The sequence below is a fragment of the Protopterus annectens genome, chromosome 6.part1 (genome assembly GCF_019279795.1).
Source record: "Protopterus annectens isolate FY-2018-M chromosome 6.part1, PAN1.0, whole genome shotgun sequence".
Taxonomy (NCBI): Eukaryota; Metazoa; Chordata; order Ceratodontiformes; family Protopteridae; genus Protopterus; species Protopterus annectens.
The window spans coordinates 260,753,277-260,774,744 of NC_056738.1; the positions used below are offsets into that span (position 1 = coordinate 260,753,277).

At 35.0% G+C, this 21,468-nt stretch overlaps 1 protein-coding gene across 1 annotated transcript in view; it reads right to left on the reverse strand.

Moving 5' to 3' along the window:
* NAALADL1 (N-acetylated alpha-linked acidic dipeptidase like 1) overlaps positions 1–21,468 on the reverse strand; it is a 712,563-nt gene that overhangs the window by 398,062 nt on the left and 293,033 nt on the right. The window contains exon 12 of the mRNA XM_044075363.1: positions 11,617–11,684. Coding sequence (XP_043931298.1) covers positions 11,617–11,684 — 68 coding nt within the window. The remainder of the gene's footprint in view (positions 1–11,616; positions 11,685–21,468) is intronic.

Genomic DNA, 21,468 nt, shown 5'->3' on the forward strand with positions numbered 1-21,468 from the left:
GAAAGGATAGCCATTTTTGATGCAGTCCTATCCAATGTAGTCAGTTTTATGGATGCTCAAGTTAAAACATTGTTAGCCAATAGGATCATGGAATTGTGTGAGTTAGAGTAGGGTGAACATAAAAATAAAAAGACAAAAATAATGGTATGTGATTTATAAAAAGAATTATGTTGTTCTGGGGGAGGTTGTCAAGGATAAGTTGGGAGACTGGAAGAAAATCAGGGAAGTAAACAATCTATGGGTATGGGTCAGGGATGAAGTACTTGGGACTATGGACATAGATGTCAGAAAGAAACAAAAATGCAAAATGAGAAGGCCAATGTTTCTTCTCAGGAATGTGAGGTTAACAATTAAGGAAAAAGATATGGCCTGCAAGAGGTGGAAAAGAAGGGTGGGGAGGAGGAGGAGGATGTACAAAATAGGAAGTTAGTAAAAAGGCAATAAAGATGATGAGGGTAACAATGACTAAAGCTAAACTGGCATTAGTACAAGTGATCAAGAAAGAAAGCAATAGTTTCTAGGTGCACAGCAGACAGAAATGAGGGTCACGGCTGTCTAGGCTGATGAAAGATAGGATAAAGATCACAGAAAACTGTGAAAAAGCAACGATACTAAAAAATTATTTTGTTTCAGACTTCACAAAGAAAAGCAAGGGGCAAAATTAATGCTGGTAGGGAGGATGACAAAATGGGGAAAAGAGTGGGCAGATACCGGAAAGAAGGGGGAGGATCTGTAGTAAATATCTAGCCTTAGGGTGGATGAAGCACAATGGAATGCTTCCCAAAGTCCAACAACTCTAGCCATTGTGTTGTCATACCCCCCCAACAGGTCTTCAACAGATCACCAGCTAGTACTGAAGTGCTAAGGGGCTGGACGATGGCAAGTGTGGCACCACTCTGGGAGAGGAGAAAAAAAATCAATGGAACTGCAGGCTTGTATCTTAACAACAATAGCAGGGAAAGCCATGGAAAGAACCCTGGGAGAAAGTTGGTAGCATTTCTGGAGAACCACAATCTCCATGACAGTAACTAACATGGAATTATGGCCAGAATAAGTTATTAATCTAATGTGATGCAATTTTATGACTGTGTTGCACAGGAATTTGATGGGGATTACCAGTGGAAGTAGTTTATCTGGACTTCAGAGAGGCCTTTGATTAGGTCCCGCACTGAAGACTATTAAGAGAGCTGAAGAGACTGGAGAAAGGACCAACAAAGAGGAAATGGATTATGGCATGGTTGAATGATATGACACAGAAGATTGTGGTGAGAAGGGCAACGCTGGGAATTTGAAAAATCAGTAGTTGAGTACATGGGCCTACTCTGAGTTCAGTTCTCTTCAGATAAACTTGACAGTGGGATGACTTCAATTTCATTTAGTTCCATTCCCAAAGCAGTTCAGCTGAAAAACACTTTCAGCCAACCTGAAATCATTATCCCACTGTTGTGCAACCATGGAGTCTGTTACATAAAGTTAGGATGGCATGAAATTCTGTCTACATCAAGGTAGAAATGGGCTTGCATCCTGCAAAATGTTTTCATTTTTGTTTGCTGAAAGTAGTTTTCAGTGGAACTATTTTGGTGGAATGTGACTCAGTGAAACTGACACTGGCAAGTTGATGTATGCCACTCTACAGTGTGTTTGTCTCAGGTATATCTGAGAAAAAAGAGTACAGGGCCAGCCTCTCTGCTGATAGCACAAAGATATATGCAGTAGTGATAGATGGGTGGACGGGTCTAGACAAAAAGAACTTTGAAAGGCTGAACAAGGGGGTAAATGGGTTGCAGTTGAGGTTTCAGTGTAAACAGATACTAAATATGAGACTTAGGCCAAAAACTAGAACAGATGGAAACAGAAGATAAAATGGATTTAACAGTGTTGATCACACCTGGATTGGACCAGTGGAAAACAGAAAGAGGGAGAAGAGAAGCATCAGCAAACAGAACTAATGAATAGATTCTCAGGGTAATATTCCAAAAGCAACAGAGAATTCTTCCACTCTATTTGGACATGATCAAACCACACCTTGAGTTGTGAGTGATTAGTAAGTGCATGTTCTAGAGACCATATAAGGAAAGGAACATCAGGCTATTGGAAGAAATCCAGAAGAAAGCTACCAGAAGGATAAGTCAGGTGAATGGGAAAGGATTTGACCAGAGGCTAGATGAACTATAGATCCAAGGTCAGAAGAGACAAGGAGCCATAATATTGTTGCCACAAGATCATGCCAATGACATGCTAGAAAATAATTCTGAATGCAAAGAAGAGATGGAGAATGAGAGGAACATCGGCAACAGATTCTAGTATCTAATTACATTCTGGATTTCTAAAAGTACTTTATCACATAGAGGATTGCAGACCCATTGAATGAACTACTTGACTGTGTGGTGGAGAGAGAATTCACAGATGAATTCAAGAGGAAGTGAGTCAATTGTAAAAGGATAAGTGTGAAGGTGGGAAAGGAGGGAGATGAGTGTTAAATTCACAAAAAGAGCAAATTTCAGACTTTGCCTTCAGAAAAAAAGTATACGAATGCAAAGTCTGTTATTCTATCAACTTTTTAAGTATATAATAGTGTATTTATCTCTGATTTTGGTCCTTTGTCCCTTCATACATTTTAGCTTTCTCCTTGATTCTTGAGCTAAAAAGTGGAGAGGTGAGTGTGCGTGTGGGGGGGGGGGTGTTGCAGAGGGTTAGAGACTGTATTCTGACAGCAGTGAGCTAATATGATACATTCCTGGGTGGCAGTGATTTGTTAATTTATTCAATGCTTTGAACACATTTAAACATCTGAGGTACACAATTAAACATCTGAGGTACACAGTCATAGTCATACCTGTGGCTCTATTTGATGGTCACAGTCAGTCTGAGGCTGGTTTCTCCCTTTCTCTCTAGATCCCCAATAAGACTCCCTACTGGCACAGTTATAGGGTCCAGATCTCAGCCTAGTGGTCAAGTTAAAACCTCCAGCACTCTCTCTGTCCAACCAGTGCTTCGTGTCCCTGCCCAAGTAGCTGACACACACACACACACTTTAAGATTTGATTTATATACAAACACATAGACACTGCTGGGGAAGGCTGGCACAGGCTCTCCAGCTGTGCCCCCTTTTGACCCTGACTCTAAGGTAGTAATTACTGCCACCAACCACTAATATCAGCTACTAATAAGGTCCATACCAAAGGGTGTCCAATTTTACTTTGCAATATTATTGCTATCCAAACAGTAAGTGTGACCAGAACTTTTAAGGCTGTTGGAGTGGCTAAGTACAGTATCACTAAATACATGCAAGTACTCTAGAGCTTAAATTGTCTCTGCACAAAACAGCCACAGTTGAATGTTTTAAAATATTTAATAATAAATAATAAAAACACAAGACAAATCTTCTCAGTTCAACACAGTGCTAGTCAAGAGTTCAGAGATCACAGGGAAATGCTTAAAATAATACTGTGGAATAGTCTGACATAAATATAGAAAACAGCTTGTCTAATCTTCTATGCATTTCTAAGAGAAATACTAAAGTCTAAGATCTTACATACAGAGCAAGCAAATGCTGGTGATGTTGTCAGTTCTGAAGACAAATGCAAAATGCTATTTCTTTCTCTCTCAGATCTCTTAAATTGATAATACATCACTGTTGACTAATTTTAGATTACATCATTCGTGACACTTCTCTGGTTCCCAGGCTACCAGAAACTCTAAATTAACATTTCTTAGTAAGCTTGTACCTGGTAAGGAAGCCCCAGCAATAAAAGACATTATACATGTAAAATCTAGCAATTAACTCTGGTCTCAAAATAACAGAAAAATTATTTCATCCAGACATTCTGTCACCGAGCTTTGAAATCAAACAGTCATAAAATGCTTTACTTTATCGGCTTTCTTCCAGCAGGGTGCACTGTGGTTACATTTTTGAAGTTCAGAACATATAACACAGTTTTTCTTACATTTTTTTTCTTACATTTGTAAAACAGCTTGTGGATTATATTAATATTTACAATGACATAGAATTATTTACAAAATTCTATTTAGCTGGGCTGGCAGCCTTTCAGTTTTTCAAACTGACAATCATTTATTACTCAATTAGCATAACACAGTGTGTGAGATATGTACATATCTAATATCCTTGGGTGCAAAAATGTCACACATAGTATATTCCGACAGCAAAAATGTCACCAGTACACCACACACTACACATCTCCAAGGCCATCATAAAACACATAATCCATCATATGCTGAGGCTCTAAAGATTAACCTGTGCCAAAATCATGGACTGAAACTAAATGTCAAAAATACATTATTGTATCCTTTGGGAAGTCATCTATCCCAGGGAACTACCACATTGACAATATGCCCCTTAGAGTTGACCTAGTTGTTTGGGATTTGGGAACCTATGTGGACAGCGATCTAACTTTTGACCAACCTGTGTCTACTATTGTAAGAACGTCCTTTTATACTATATGTAAATATTGCACAGCTTATAAAGAAAGGGACTGTGTCTAGATCTAGGGTGCCAGTGTCCCCCTGTAGGCCAATCTTTGAATATAATGCTCCCTTTGTCATGTATCTGTCTAGGCTCATGCAAAAACTGAAACACCCACATATAATACCATTCAAAACAAGGATACAAGGCCTAAACAACATGTTCTACATGGACCGACTCAAACCCCTGACACTATACTCAGTATCCTAAGAGGTGACTTATGTCAGGCATACAAGGCATTCTCCAACCCATTACTAGTGGAGTTACTATACATCAGCAAGTCAAATAGCATTGAAAATACACAACCTAGGGAACTACACCTCTTATACAACATTAATAGAACAGCTTGTTAGGACAAGTATATTTTGCAGAGGATGCCACTGGTGTAGAACAGACTCCCCATCCACATAAAACAAAGTTCATCCATGTTCATGTTCAAGTACAGCATAGATCTATGGATAGGAAATACAAAATTTACCCCAGGACTGCCTGTTGTACTACTAATGGACACAGGCAGCTCCTAAAGGCTTTATCCCATGCATGGGTCCCCTCAAATTATCTATGGCATGATGCCAGTTATTATCATTAAGGGTAATACTTAATTATCTACCATAGGATAGGTAAGGTCGATCTATAACCAGATGAGATAGGTTATTTCAAGTGCAAAAAGGGAAATTGACTAGACTTAAAATGGCCCACCAATGTAATTAGTCTTGTACATACCTATGAACCTATGAACCTATGTGGCCAATATTTAGATATGCATTCAATAAGGCAGTTAAAATATTGTGGCCAATTGTTATTTTTATTTTCTTACAATCTCATTCCTGAGGTGTACACCATCAATAAATGTTTATTTAATTTCTGGGTATGGGGGCTTTGGGTAAATAGACATAACTGACCCTGCTATCATTTGTTCAAATTAAGTAGTAATTATTCTGACTTTGCAGAACTAATTTGCTTCTGTGTGAAGCCAGCTGAAATACTTTACTGTAGCTGTGTTTTTTTAACACAAACATGCAGTCAATGAAGTGGCTGAAATTGATGGTCAGAAAGGTTGTCTGTCATGAAAAGGGTTGTGCATGTGTGGGGAGGGATTACAGCATATCTAAAAGTAGCAAGTCGGTCCTAAGTTCTTTCATTTTCCATCTCAAACATCAGCAGTGTACACAATAAGTGATTGAGCTATTCTGGTCAGGGTGTGTGTGATAGCATCTCATCACTGGTATAATGGTGCAGTAATTAATGTTGCTGTCTCACAGTTCTTGGTTTTTCAGTTAGATTTTTGGCTGTGATTCCTTCTGTCTGTAATATCTATTTATGCTGTGTCTCCCTGTTGGTTTAAATCAGGTGCCTAGTACCCAGAAATTATAGGCACTTTGTGGGCTATTTTTACCTCAGATAGCAGCTTGTGGTAAACAAAATGGTCATGGTAATGCATTTTAAATTTGTATCACATAAGCACATAGCTACAGTGAAGTATTTCAGCTTGCTTCACACAAATGCACACTAGCCTTGCAAAGACAGATCAATGTCTATTTGCACTGAAAATACAGAAGGGTAGTCACTTTCATTCACATACATCCCTGTATTCAGCAGTTATCACCACTTTGTTGACTGTGTACATCTCCAATGTCTGATCATTATAAAAACAGGGGTCACAGTAATGTATTTTAACTTTGTTTCATGTAAATGGTAGCTAGAATAAAATATCACTACTTGTTTCACAGAAATGCACATTAGTGATGCAAAACCAGATTATGGATCTTTAAGTGGAGCAAACAACACTTGTATTAACAGAGAACCTCCATAGTCTATATTTAAACCACTTATTTGACTGTGTACACTCAAATGTCTAATAAAAATAACCACATAATATAATTTAAACTATGCTTCACATAAAAAATAAGTAATCCATCACAGTAGAGTATACCAGCTTACTTCCTACAAATAAGCATTAGCCCTACAAAGCCAGCATTATGACTGTTTATATTAAGTAAATTACAGCAGGGCCAATAATTCTCTACCACAGTTGGCCCCCAAACACAGAATTATAGCAACTTCATTAATGTATACATCTCAGATTTCTAATTCCAATAATTTATTTCAGCTCTGCTTGACACAAGCATATTAGTCTTCCAAAGTCAGAATAATGACTGTTTAACTTAAGCAAACTAAAATAAAAATAAAACCATAAAACCATCACACTGTTTAGAGAAAACCATTGAAGTTTATTAATATAGGAGTAAGGACTTCCATCTCTTTCATTAACATACTTCTTCAGACTAAGTCCATACTGACCTTGCAAATCATTTAAACAATTCACAGCAAATCAGAATCAACTAATAAGGCATTTACCCTAAAATCTATAAAACTGATTTAATTGGAAAGTGACTTTTAAAGCAATTAACTTACACTGCCAATTGTATTCTTTACATTCTAAAACAGCCACTTTGTCTCCAACTCTAAAATCATCATCAGCAAAGACTAAATATAAAAATAAACTTTTTAATATTCTCATAATTTGGAGAGTGCCTATAAAGGTCAATATTTGTATTCCTTTCTCTACTGTTATAATCATGTTCACAAACATGGCTGTTCATTTTTATAGTACTGTGCCCAATATACAAATTACTTCATGTCAGACATTCAGCTGCATAAAAAATTACTAACAATTGATTACTTATCAAGTATATGAGCAATCAGTCTTTGTACAATAAAAATATTTGCGTCTTTCGTTTTTTCCCGGTTAGGGGTCGCCACATCGGAACTCCGGTCCGCTAATGATTGGCAGTTGATTTTTACGTACCGGCTTGCCAGGCCTGATGCACAACCTTCAATGAAGGTACGCCCATTCACGTATGTCCCCACGCAGAAGATGCTCTAGCTGAGAATCGAACCAGACAGCGTCTTACTGTGAGGCGACAACGCTACCGCAACACCACTTTGTGCAACAAAAATAAGCATTTAAAATAAATCTACAATTTTTACAGTGCCCGAAAGTGTTTGTGTCTCTCACTATGTGTTCACTGGAATTAATAATAACATTTTCATTTGGTATATATTCAAATAAAACTTTTACATTTAATTTTTTTCTCATTACTGGTGCATCACCTACTACATGTACTGAAGATTTCTGTCCCTGAAAAATATACAGATTGCTACTAAAAATATATTTAACAGTTTTAGATTCAAGGCTAATCTTACATATGGAAAACAGACCCGGGAAAAGAATTGGTTAAAGATTTTTTTTATTCATTAGAAACATTATCTAGGCATGGCTAGTTAATAGGAACTACTCTGCTTCAGCATGGTTAGTTGAACAAATTATAGAGGAAGGCCATACTAAGGTAAATATTGATGTAGCCTAACTACTCTCTCTTTCTTCTACCATACGTCTTAATGAAGTATTTACTAATACTTGATATATGCTTTCAGTTAATTTCATTTTCCTCAGCAATTTAAGTTTCAACTGTTTGGAAAAATAACCAAAAATATATGAGACATCCATTAGTCAGTGTAATCTTATGCAGATGGTAAAAACCTGAAATAGATCAAATCCAAGTACCTGTGCTTTTGTACCTGGTTTGCATAAGCAGGCCTTAAGGATAAGTATTCCAGCACTGAGGACCTGGACAATTCTTTAAGAGACAGCTGCTCCATAGCAACACAGTGTTCATTTTAGAGTGAAAATTCATGTCCAATTAGTGACTCATGTAGATTATTCAATAAGAAAATGGAAGCCACCTCAGTCCCACAACTAGACTTGATAAAGTGGGTTCTTGGCTTAGAAGAAGAGGATATATGTATAGCCCTAGACCTGCTCCTTGTTTATTCATAGGTTGTTGAATAGGATGACAAATGTGGAAATCTTTCCCATAAACACCAAGGCTAGATAACTTTACCATGCTGTTTTCTATCTGTAACCAGCCTTATTTTATCATCAGGGGAAATGTCTAACACATGCTATTTTTGAGATCTAAAAGGTATTTGTGCTCACGTGTCACTTTCAATTTCTCTTAAAAACTGAAAAAAAAATGATTTGGTGATAGGCCAGTTAAACAGTTTAAAACAACTTACTGGCAGAACTTTCAATGTTGTCTTCCACAACTCAAAAGTAGGTACTTTTAGCATGTGTTCTAGAAGGATTATTCTACCTTTGTTTATTAAGGGCCTAGCTGCTGCCTTACTAATGTAACAGTTAACATACACGTGGGTGATCTTCTTCCCCCAAATAACACTTATGCCTGTTCTGAAGTGCAACATACGCTTCAGAAAACTATCCTCACCATTTCGCTGAATATTTAATGACAAACTATTGGAATGTTTGAACATGTTGAAGCTAGAAAAATGATACAAAGTTATGCGAATGTTATTCTCAGTGAACATCACTTTTTCCTTCTTCTGAAAGACAGCTGCCTTCCTTTTACCACATGTGCTACCATACTGCTTAACCCCATCAGCATTAAAGTACTGCATCTAGAGTATTGCCCTGTCATTAGTAATTAAGCTTGAAACTACAATAAAATACCATCTATTAAAACCTACAGCCAATGAGCCTTTCATATTTTAAAAAGACCTGCAACTGGAATAGTAGCAGGAGAAAAGTCTTGCAGTGAGACTGCCCCTGATACCTGGAATCAAGTCACACAGCATATCAGAAATGAAAATATGTTTACAGGTTTCAGAACAGAGCTATATAATGACTTGGCTTCAATTTATAAAATGCCATTGATACAAAAAACAATGGTTGCCTCATTTCTATTGCAGTACTTTAGCCAAGTTTAGAATACTTAATTATATTTCTGAATATGTCATACCTCACAGCTAAGTCCACCTTGTTTGACTTCTTATTACTTGCATTTCTATAGTATGTCTTCTGTTTTGTAATGATAACCCTCAGTCCACTGTCATACAAATTCTAGTTTTTTAATATGTTTTTCCCTCCTAGCAAGATAGATGCATTCATGGAATATCAAAATCGTAATGTATTGGCATTAATACCAGCATTTGCATATGTGATTGGATTAGTCTAAGTGATTTGTGGTTTTATTCTGGGTCAAGGCTGAAAATGGTATCTGGACCAACCCACTCTCTAGGTTGGAAAATAAAACAAACAAAAACAATCAAACAGCTTTGCATTTGATATCAACTTGTGGAATTTTCAAACTCTACGGTATTACTATGTGGATTTTTCAAATTTTATGATATTTATGTGAAGTAACTTTCCAAGTGCCTTTCTAAAACCTAGATAAACTATATCTGCAACCTAATCCTTATTGTTTAGGGTTCTAACTCAACAAATATGCTTTTGCCTGACAAGATGTCTGTGCTACAAATCCATACCCCATAGGGTTTTGTATTCCAGTGGCCTCCAGGTATTCAAGAGATCCATAGTTCAAGATGGGCCAGTCAATGCCTGCATTATAGCTGTGAGGCGTTTCCTCTGTACTTTTTAATTTTTATCTGCTCTTACTTTCATGACATAGATCATATCTTTCTTATTCTTCCTCCTCCACCTCCGCCTCCTCCTCCTCCTGTCAAGGAGACCACAGCATATTCCATAATTTGCTGAAGATAGTGGTAGGATTTTACACCTCCACTTATACTGCCTTTATAACTGATGATAAAGAGAGATAGATAAATACAGAGAGAGAGAGAGAGAGAGAGAGAGAGACAATATTTTCTTCAGTATTAGCATTTCTTAATTCTGTGAAAAGTCCCTCAGCAAATTTCCTCAGGCAGAAAATTCCATTGTCAGACATGTTTATCTCTTCCTACCCAAGTTTGTGAAAATGTGACAAGTGAGCAGCAGTATACATTCATTATGTCATCTTACTTCCAGTTTCTCTGTATTTTCAAGCCACATTACCTGTCTAGTTTTTTTCATATTTTAAATGGTCACGTACAATTTTTCATAGTCTTTTGCAATAACTGGCGCTCTTCAGATGAAGACTTGGATATGTTGTTTGTTTTTACAGCTTTGTTCTGCTTTAGTGGCTATAGTTATGATGCTTTTTTTTTTACTTTTTTCTAATTTGTTATTCTGTTTCCCTAAGTGTTCTTTATCTTCTGCTTTAAGAACGATAATGCTGTTTTTTGTTGTTTTACCTTCTTAATAAATCTTCTACCTTAATAAATTTAAAGTGTGAAAACAATCTTGATTCCACGGCATGGTCCCACCACCTTTCCGAGATGAATACATGACAATCTAGCAAAATGCACTTTTCAGTATGGCTATTTCACTAGTGCTTCATCACTACTGGATATTATTTTGTAACTAAAATATTAATACTATTTAGCAAAAGGGTATTAGGAGTGCGTTGCAGACTACCCCTCTCTGTATTGTTTACTAACTCAACATCCTTATTATACTTTTGTAGAAAGTATAGAATCTACCAGCACTGAGTTTGCTCTTTGTTCCCTCAAAGAAAACATACAATTAGGAAAGGTCAAGTGATGGGATGAATATTTGCCTGGAAACCTTTGTCATGACACTTTGTACACTATATTCCAATCACAAACTTAAAATCCAGTGCACTAAGATCTGCATGACTAGTTTAAAAAACAAATTAATTCTTCAGTGTCAGAGTTCTCATATGAAACATTGCATTGTGGAATTAAACTTTTCCAAATCTTTCTTTTGACAAACAAAAGAACATTGCATTATTCTTTCGGCTATCTGATACCACATGTGCATAAAGTAACAGTAACATAATACAGTCATGCTGAATGAAAAATAGACATAAAATAGACTCATCTGTCTTCTCGTATTATTCTGTATTTAATTTGTAAGCAATTACTAATTAAATACACAGAACTTGTCTTCTTTTTAAAAGCATGATGTGTATGAAAATGTCTGAAAATACTTTCTTAACATGTATACAACCTTCTAATCATGCTGCGACTGATCATTCATCTTCCTCAATGCAGCAAGACCTGAACAAGTTCTCTGTCAAGCAATGGGTTATCTTGTAAATTTATCATGTAATTTTAACAACTATATAAATCAGTGGGAGTGATACTAAAACATGCTCAAGCCAAAAATGATGTACAAAGAATGCACAAAGAGAACGAATTAAAGAAATGACTTCATGAGAAAGAACAATAGGAATACTTTATTGTGTTATTACCTGTTTAGCAGATGTGAAAATGACATTTTGCACAGGTGGTGTTGCTCCAGCTGAAAATGTGGCATTTGCTGAAAAATGAGCAGATAAACATAAGTTAGATATTGGGGGAAGTTATAAATGTGTATATGCGTGTGTCTGTGTCTGTGTGGGCTGAAGGTAATAAAGAATGCCTAATTCTTTTTTTTTTTTTTTTTTGTCGCATTTGTCATACAAAATGTAGATGGCATTCAATATAACTCTTTTGTGGATAATCACAATCTATGTGTGAAGTAAGAAAAATCATTATACGTTCAGAATCAAAGCATTCTCTGGTAGACAGACAAATCATAAGCAGAACATAGAAGCTAGGCATTTCACTGTATGAAGTAGTAGTGTAACCTTGTACATAGGAAATGACAGTTATCTGAAATTAAACTCTAAATGGCATAAAGCAGAAAAAATCAAGAGTTTATTTTAGATATAAAGATATCAAGACTATTTAAAAATATGCACATCAAATAGCATATGAGGAAAGATGAGACAGAGAACTGCTGTGTGCATGTCCTGTGCAGAAACCAGAAAGAGAATAATGAGCATCTATGGGAATCAGTGCTTAAAACAAAACGTTGAGGAAAAATCAGTGTTATAATGTATAAAAACAAGGAGGAATGAGTGTTATAATGCATAAGAACAAGGAGGAATGGGTGTTATAATGTATAAAAACAAGGCGGAATGAGTGTTATAATGTATAAAAACAAGGAGGAATGAGTGTTATAATGTATAAGAACAAGGAGGAATGAGTGTTATAATGTATAAGAACAAGGAGGAATGAGTGTTATAATGTATAAGAACAAGGAGGAATGAGTGTTATAATGTATAAGAACAAGGAGGAATGAGTGTTATAATGTATAAGAACAAGGAGGAATGGGTGTTATAATGTATAAGAACAAGGAGGAATGAGTGTTATAATGCATAAGAACAAGGAGGAATGAGTGTTATAATGTATAAGAACAAGGAGGAATGAGTGTTATAAAGTATAAAAACAAGGAGGAATGAGTGTTATAATGTATAAGAACAAGGAGGAATGAGTGTTATAATGCATAAGAACAAGGAGGAATGGGTGTTATAATGTATAAAAACAAGGAGGAATGAGTGTTATAATGCATAAGAACAAGGAGGAATGAGTGTTATAATGCATAAGAACAAGGAGGAATGAGTGTTATAATGTATAAGAACAAGGAGGAATGAGTGTTATAATGCATAAGAACAAGGAGGAATGAGTGTTATAATGTATAAGAACAAGGAGGAATGAGTGTTATAATGCATAAGAACAAGGAGGAATGAGTGTTATAATGTATAAGAACAAGGAGGAATGGGTGTTATAATGCATAAAAACAAGGAGGAAAGTGTTATAATGTATAAGAACAAGGAGGAATGAGTGTTATAATGCATAAGAACAAGGAGGAATGAGTGTTATAATGTATAAGAACAAGGAGGAATGAGTGTTATAATGCATAAGAACAAGGAGGAATGAGTGTTATAATGTATAAGAACAAGGAGGAATGGGTGTTATAATGCATAAAAACAAGGAGGAATGAGTGTTATAATGTATAAGAACAAGGAGGAATGGGTGTTATAATGTATAAGAACAAGGAGGAATGAGTGTTATAATGTATAAGAACAAGGAGGAATGAGTGTTATAATGTATAAGAACAAGGAGGAATGAGTGTTATAATGTATAAAAACAAGGAGGAATGAGTGTTATAATGTATAAGAACAAGGAGGAATGAGTGTTATAATGTATAAGAACAAGGAGGAATGAGTGTTATAATGTATAAGAACAAGGAGGAATGGGTGTTATAATGCATAAAAACAAGGAGGAATGAGTGTTATAATGCATAAGAACAAGGAGGAATGAGTGTTATAATGTATAAGAACAAGGAGGAATGGGTGTTATAATGCATAAAACAAGGAGGAATGAGTGTTATAATGCATAAGAACAAGGAGGAATGAGTGTTATAATGCATAAGAACAAGGAGGAATGAGTGTTATAATGTATAAGAACAAGGAGGAATGGGTGTTATAATGCATAAAAACAAGGAGGAATGAGTGTTATAATGCATAAGAACAAGGAGGAATGAGTGTTATAATGTATAAGAACAAGGAGGAATGAGTGTTATAATGTATAAGAACAAGGAGGAATGAGTGTTATAATGTATAAGAACAAGGAGGAATGAGTGTTATAATGCATTAGAACAAGGAGGAATGAGTGTTATAATGTATAAGAACAAGGAGGAATGAGTGTTATAATGTATAAGAACAAGGAGGAATGAGTGTTATAATGTATAAGAACAAGGAGGAATGAGTGTTATAATGTACAAGAACAAGGAGGAATGAGTGTTATAATGTATAAGAACAAGGAGGAATGAGTGTTATAATGTATCAGAACAAGGAGGAATGAGTGTTATAATGTATAAGAACAAGGAGGAATGAGTGTTATAATGTATAAGAACAAGGAGGAATGAGTGTTATAATGTATAAGAACAAGGAGGAATGAGTGTTATAATGTATAAGAACAAGGAGGAATGAGTGTTATAATGTATAAGAACAAGGAGGAATGAGTGTTATAATGTATAAGAACAAGGAGGAATGAGTGCTATAATGTATAAGAACAAGGAGGAATGGGTGTTATAATGTATAAGAACAAGGAGGAATGAGTGTTATAATGTATAAGAACAAGGAGGAATGGGTGTTATAATGCATAAAAACAAGGAGGAATGAGTGTTATAATGTATAAGAACAAGGAGGAATGAGTGTTATAATGTATAAGAACAAGGAGGAATGGGTGTTATAATGCATAAAAACAAGGAGGAATGAGTGTTATAATGCATAAGAACAAGGAGGAATGAGTGTTATAATGTATAAGAACAAGGAGGAATGAGTGTTATAATGTATAAGAACAAGGAGGAATGAGTGTTATAATGTATAAGAACAAGGAGGAATGGGTGTTATAATGTATAAGAACAAGGAGGAATGAGTGTTATAATGTATAAGAACAAGGAGGAATGAGTGTTATAATGTATAAGAACAAGGAGGAATGAGTGTTATAATGTATAAGAACAAGGAGGAACGGGTGTTATAATGCATAAAAACAAGGAGGAATGAGTGTTATAATGCATAAGAACAAGGAGGAATGAGTGTTATAATGTATAAGAACAAGGAGGAATGGGTGTTATAATGCATAAAAACAAGGAGGAATGAGTGTTATAATGCATAAGAACAAGGAGGAATGAGTGTTATAATGCATAAGAACAAGGAGGAATGAGTGTTATAATGTATAAGAACAAGGAGGAATGGGTGTTATAATGCATAAAAACAAGGAGGAATGAGTGTTATAATGCATAAGAACAAGGAGGAATGAGTGTTATAATGTATAAGAACAAGGAGGAATGAGTGTTATAATGTATAAGAACAAGGAGGAATGAGTGTTATAATGCATAAGAACAAGGAGGAATGAGTGTTATAATGCATAAGAACAAGGAGGAATGAGTGTTATAATGTATAAGAACAAGGAGGAATGAGTGTTATAATGTATAAGAACAAGGAGGAATGAGTGTTATAATGTATAAGAACAAGGAGGAATGAGTGTTATAATGTATAAGAACAAGGAGGAATGAGTGTTATAATGTATAAGAACAAGGAGGAATGAGTGTTATAATGCATAAGAAAAAGGAGGAATGAGTGTTATAATGTATAAGAACAAGGAAAAATCAGTGTTATAATGTATAAGAACAAGGAGGAATGAGTGTTATAATGCATTAGAACAAGGAGGAATGAGTGTTATAATGTATAAGAACAAGGAGGAATGAGTGTTATAATGTATAAGAACAAGGAGGAATGAGTATTATAATGTATAAGAACAAGGAGGAATGAGTGTTATAATGTATAAGAACAAGGAGGAATGAGTGTTATAATGTATAAGAACAAGGAGGAATGAGTGTTATAATGTATAAGAACAAGGAGGAATGAGTGTTATAATGCATAAGAACAAGGAGGAATGAGTGTTATAATGTATAAGAACAAGGAGGAATGGGTGTTATAATGCATAAAAACAAGGAGGAATGAGTGTTACATGTATAAGAACAAGGAGGAATGAGTGTTATAATGTATAAGAACAAGGAGGAATGAGTGTTATTATGTATAAGAACAAGGAGGAATGAGTGTTATAATGTATAAGAACAAGGAGGAATGGGTGTTATAATGCATAAAAACAAGGAGGAATGAGTGTTATAATGCATAAGAACAAGGAGGAATGAGTGTTATAATGTATAAGAACAAGGAGGAATGAGTGTTATAATGTATAAGAACAAGGAGGAATGAGTGTTATAATGTATAAGAACAAGGAGGAATGAGTGTTATAATGTATAAGAACAAGGAGGAATGAGTGTTATAATGTATAAGAACAAGGAGGAATGAGTGTTATAATGTATAAGAACAAGGAGGAATGAGTGTTATAATGTATAAGAACAAGGAGGAATGAGTGTTATAATGTATAAGAACAAGGAGGAATGAGTGTTATAATGTATAAGAACAAGGAGGAATGAGTGTTATAATGTATAAGAACAAGGAGGAATGAGTGTTATAATGTATAAGAACAAGGAGGAATGAGTGTTATAATGTATAAGAACAAGGAGGAATGAGTGTTATAATGCATAAGAACAAGGAGGAATGAGTGTTATAATGTATAAGAACAAGGAGGAATGAGTGTTATAATGCATAAGAACAAGGAGGAATGAGTGTTATAATGTATAAGAACAAGGAGGAATGGGTGTTATAATGCATAAAAACAAGGAGGAATGAGTGTTATAATGTATAAGAACAAGGAGGAATGGGTGTTATAATGTATAAGAACAAGGAGGAATGATTGTTATAATGTATAAGAACAAGGAGGAATGGGTGTTATAATGTATAAGAACAAGGAGGAATGAGTGTTATAATGTATAAGAACAAGGAGGAATGAGTGTTATAATGTATAAGAACAAGGAGGAATGAGTGTTATAATGTATAAGAACAAGGAGGAATGAGTGTTATAATGCATAAGAACAAGGAGGAATGAGTGTTATAATGCATAAGAACAAGGAGGAATGAGTGATATAATGTATAAGAACAAGGAGGAATGATGTGAAGCTTGAAAACGAAATGTGTATCAATAATATAAGTATTTATGAAGAAAAAAACATATTATCACTAGGCAGATTCCCTAGTGACCCACAAACTGAGCTCAATAAACTTCAGATTACTCTGGATAAGATTAGTTATCATCTAATAGCTTGTTACTGAACATCTTTGTTCCCTGATGGTCATGGAGAATTCCTCAATGTATTTTAAATGATCTCACTGTTAGTTAAAACTCCATTATTTTGGGAGACTTTTACAGGAGCATGTCATTGGGTTGACAGTAATTTAGGCAAGTACCATTTCAGCAAAAATGTTTTGTCAAAAACATTCTGGCCAATAGAGACCTCCGTTTCCTGCACTGTTGCGCACCTTCAGTATTGGTAGATTTAAGTTTGTGCACTGTGGGAGATATCCCATCATATGGGGGTACAGGGTGGATCCCCCTCCCACACACACACACACACAAAAGATTTACTCTAAGTTTCACTGAAAGTATATTCTACAAACCTTCTTCAGAATTTTTGCATTTGGCGAATGTGTTGTAAAGCTATCAATACGATTCCACTTTAACTACCCTTATTTAAACTCGGACACCTATACCTCCAACGTAAGATATGCCCAAAAATTCTTGGACTTTATAAACAAAAGTTTTCTTGATCAGTCAGTAAGTAAACCTACTAAATGAGACAGTATTATTGATCCGATGCTTGCTAATACAGCTGCCATTTGCACTACTTTTTTGGCATCTCATCCCCAGTGAAGTTTAACCACAAACTTGCTATCTTCTCCTTTATATCCCCCAAATCCCATGCATCAAACCCAACTGAATTTTAAGACTGTAGACATGTCAACCTCAACCTTGATTGCACCTGCCTATAAACTGATGCAACAACAAACTCCATTAAAGGATTCTACATCAATTCAGAAAAATGCATATAGGTAGCAGTCCCTGCTAGAACTGAGTATCATGGGGAATTCAGTACAAACCACCCTTCTGGTCCACTGCCATAAAAAGATTCAGCAAAAGCAAGTCTTTAAATTATTTACTAAATCCAAAGCCTATTTTATCAAGGATATTATCAGAAGCTTAAAAAAACTGAGAAACAGTAACAGGTCCATGAACTTAGGCTGGCATCTGAAGCCAAAGATAATTAACAATAAATGTATTTGTTGAGAAAATAAACAAAAGTACTAATTCTATAAAGTTTTATCTAGGTATCAATATTCATAAAGTACATTTTTTAGATGTGAATTTTTATGGATGTTAATATGTGTTTTTCCAGTAGTATTCAAAAAACAATAACTTTGTGAACAGTTATTTGCATTTTAATAGCTATTGCCTGAGTCTATATTAGATCACCGAGCACTTCAAAAAGTAAACGGTGATTAATTGACCCTATGTAAGAGAAAGCTTACAATTTCGAGCTGTCAGAACAGTGATTTTTTTTCCTATGGAAAAAAATCGCTGTTCCAACAACAACCAAAAACAAAAAAACATACTTTAAACATTACATTAAGTGTGGGGCTTTGCCCCCATACCCCCCAATGTGGGGGGCCACCCCCCACTTAAATATACCAACTCAGAGACCACACTACAGTGCCGAAAACAGCAAAGTAATGAAGTGGCCAAGCAAAATCTTTCCCTGGGAAAGAATTCGCTTAGAAGCCGCTTCGATATTTTGTCATTTCAGGCTTTTGAGTTCGACCAAGACGCATTTGAAAAAATGTGTCTTCGGTCTTCTAATAGGGAGCCCCATTGCCCTTATTTTGTTAAGAAAATTATATCTCAAGGACAAATAATTAGATTGCCAAGATTAACTACAGACAGATTTTTTTTTTAAATAAACAGATTTTATTGTATAAATATTTAATGAAAGAGGCTATGAACATACGTTTTTAGAAGAAGTAAGATATGAAGTCACTTGTAAATGGGGAAACTTAGTTCTCCCATTTTAAGAAAGAGTTTAGTGGTAAATAACAGTAATAAAAATAATTAAACAGTAATAAAAATAATTATAAACAAGAATAGTATTTTTTGTTTGGATATGCCTTTGAACAGAGTGAGTATTAGAAATATAATAGTAGATAACTGGAAAATGCTCACAGGAAATAATGATTTCCTTTTAGTTATAGAAAATAAACCATAATTTATTTATAGAAAAATTATGATCTAAAATAAATAATGTTAAAAGATTATATGTAAAGGAAACTTTAAAACCAAATAAGCTGAAAAGTAGTTGCAGATGTGGAATGTGTAGTGCATGTACTTTTGTCAATGAAGGGCATTATGTACATTTTGAACAGACAATTCTATATTACAATATTATACATGCAACTGTATAGGTGTTTTATATATATATATATATATATATATATATATATATATATATATATATATATATGTGTGTGTGTGTGTGTGTGTGTGTGTGTGTGTGTGTATGCTCTACCTGCTTATGTATTTAACGTGTTTATACTGTAAAATAATTATATAAAAGTGCATCATCTAGCCATATTAATAATGGAGAAAGATGCAAAAGATTTTATTTTTCTGTTATTGGCTATGTGTTTAATGATAAAAGGAGAGGAAATGTTAAGAATATATTGAAGACTCATTAGACCATGTAGCCATTAAAGTTTTAAGATGATAGATATCCTAGGCTAAATACTTTGATAAAGGTTATATATTATTTGTAGTTTCAAAGAAGTTGATCCAAAATTTAAATGAAATCATAATTTATTAAATAATATTAAATAATGTATATTTATACACACACACACACACACACATATATATATATATATATATATATATATATATATATATATATATATATATATATGGGTCTACTTTGATTCACTGAAAACTCATTTCACTGAATTTCAATTCACCATCAAAAATCACTGAAAGCTCAAATGACTGAAAACTCATTTCACTGAATCACATTTCACTGCATGTAAGTACAACTGGGTAAATAAAACATATATGCCCTTCTCCCCACTGTAGTGTGATCCTGGAGTTAGTATATATATAGCTAGGGGAGTGTGGGTGTTATTCTGAAGAAGTCTTCTTAATGGTGAGGATGAAAGTGCTCAATAAATTACTCTTTCAAGTCTGCCTTTTGGATGTTTTATGCCTTAGTTATAAATCCTTCTTTAGCTATGTTAAAAAAAACTAAGAATCACTGCCTTACATTCCTCTGAGCTTATTTATAATAATGCCTTTTACGCTGACTAAACAGCATTGTCAATATCTTTGTAAACAAATGTCAGTGCCACTTTCACCCCAAAGACTTCAATCCAGTGCCCTGAAATATTTATTTCCCTTACTCTCCTAATTCTCTTTAAAGATCGTTTATTGAAAGTGCTAACCAAGACAAAAAAATACCGCCTCCATGTGACTGGGCAGTATGCCTTGTTATTTAATTAATAGTGTATATCATGGCCTAGCAGACACTGCCTTAAACTGTTTAACCTAAGTTTAGCTACTGGTTTGTCCCTGATGACTGGCACCCTGTAGTTATGATGCCTCCCAGTAATGATGGCCTTAAAACCATCTCAGGTAATTACAGACCTATCAGATTTAAAAAGCCTCATCTGCAAAGCTATGCATGTATTATTACTATCCTCATAAACCACAATATCAAGAATTGTATTAGGCTTGACCCCCCCACCCCCATGAATTTGCATTTGTAAAGGGTAGATCTTGTCAACTGAATCTTCAAAAAGATTCTAGAGGCTATAGATGGTTGTCATGCAGTACACATGGAGTATTTTCATCTGACCAAGCCCTTTAACTTATTCCCAATGTGGGTTTCATACAAAAGTCAAATCCTTTAAAAATCAATCCATATATGGTAAGATGGATAGAAAACTGGCTGAAAGACAGAACCCACACAATGTGAGTTGCAGGTGACTCATCAGAAAATATGAAAGTGTCCAGTGGTGTCCCTAAGGATTTGGGGCTGAGCCTGTCCTTTTCAGCATTTACTTCTCAAATCTCCCAAGCAGAGAACCAAGGCCTCTGTCTAACAAAGTTTACAGTCAACTGCAAATTATGGGTTGCTGTTATGTCACCCCCCCCCCCGGTACCCAAATCTTCCAGGATGAACTCTACTTAGTTACATTTTTTAGTATTAAAATGGGCTATAACGTAATGCTAAAAAGTGTAGTATTATCACTTTTGATTGGCAGACTCTCCCCTCATCATACTGCACATACAACATACCACTACAAAATGAAACTGTAGTCAGGGAATCAGGACCTTGAGATGATAACTCTCTTTTGACCATCTTATAACCAGAGTTGTCAGAAAATCCTTTTATTTAGCATAATTGCCTAAGAAATATCATCAAGGTTTAAAGATGTAATCACTCCCTTATATTCAGCATTGCTTAGACCAACTGAGTACAGCACCCCCTTCATTATATATCTAACTAAACATATCAAACTTTTAGAAAGATCCCGAAAGTTCCAAACCTAAAAGAACATTGTCCTAAAGTTCCAGAGTTACCAAGAGAAGCTGGAAGCTCTATCCCTTTATTCAGTGTCTTATAGATTTTGAGGGGAGATCACCATTATGGACCAAGTTGTTTAAGGCCTCCTGTATCTCTTCAAGCCCAATATCTCTATCAGTACTATAACCAAGGACCTAAATCATCACCAACAGATAAATAAAACATGCTGGAGTGATAAGTT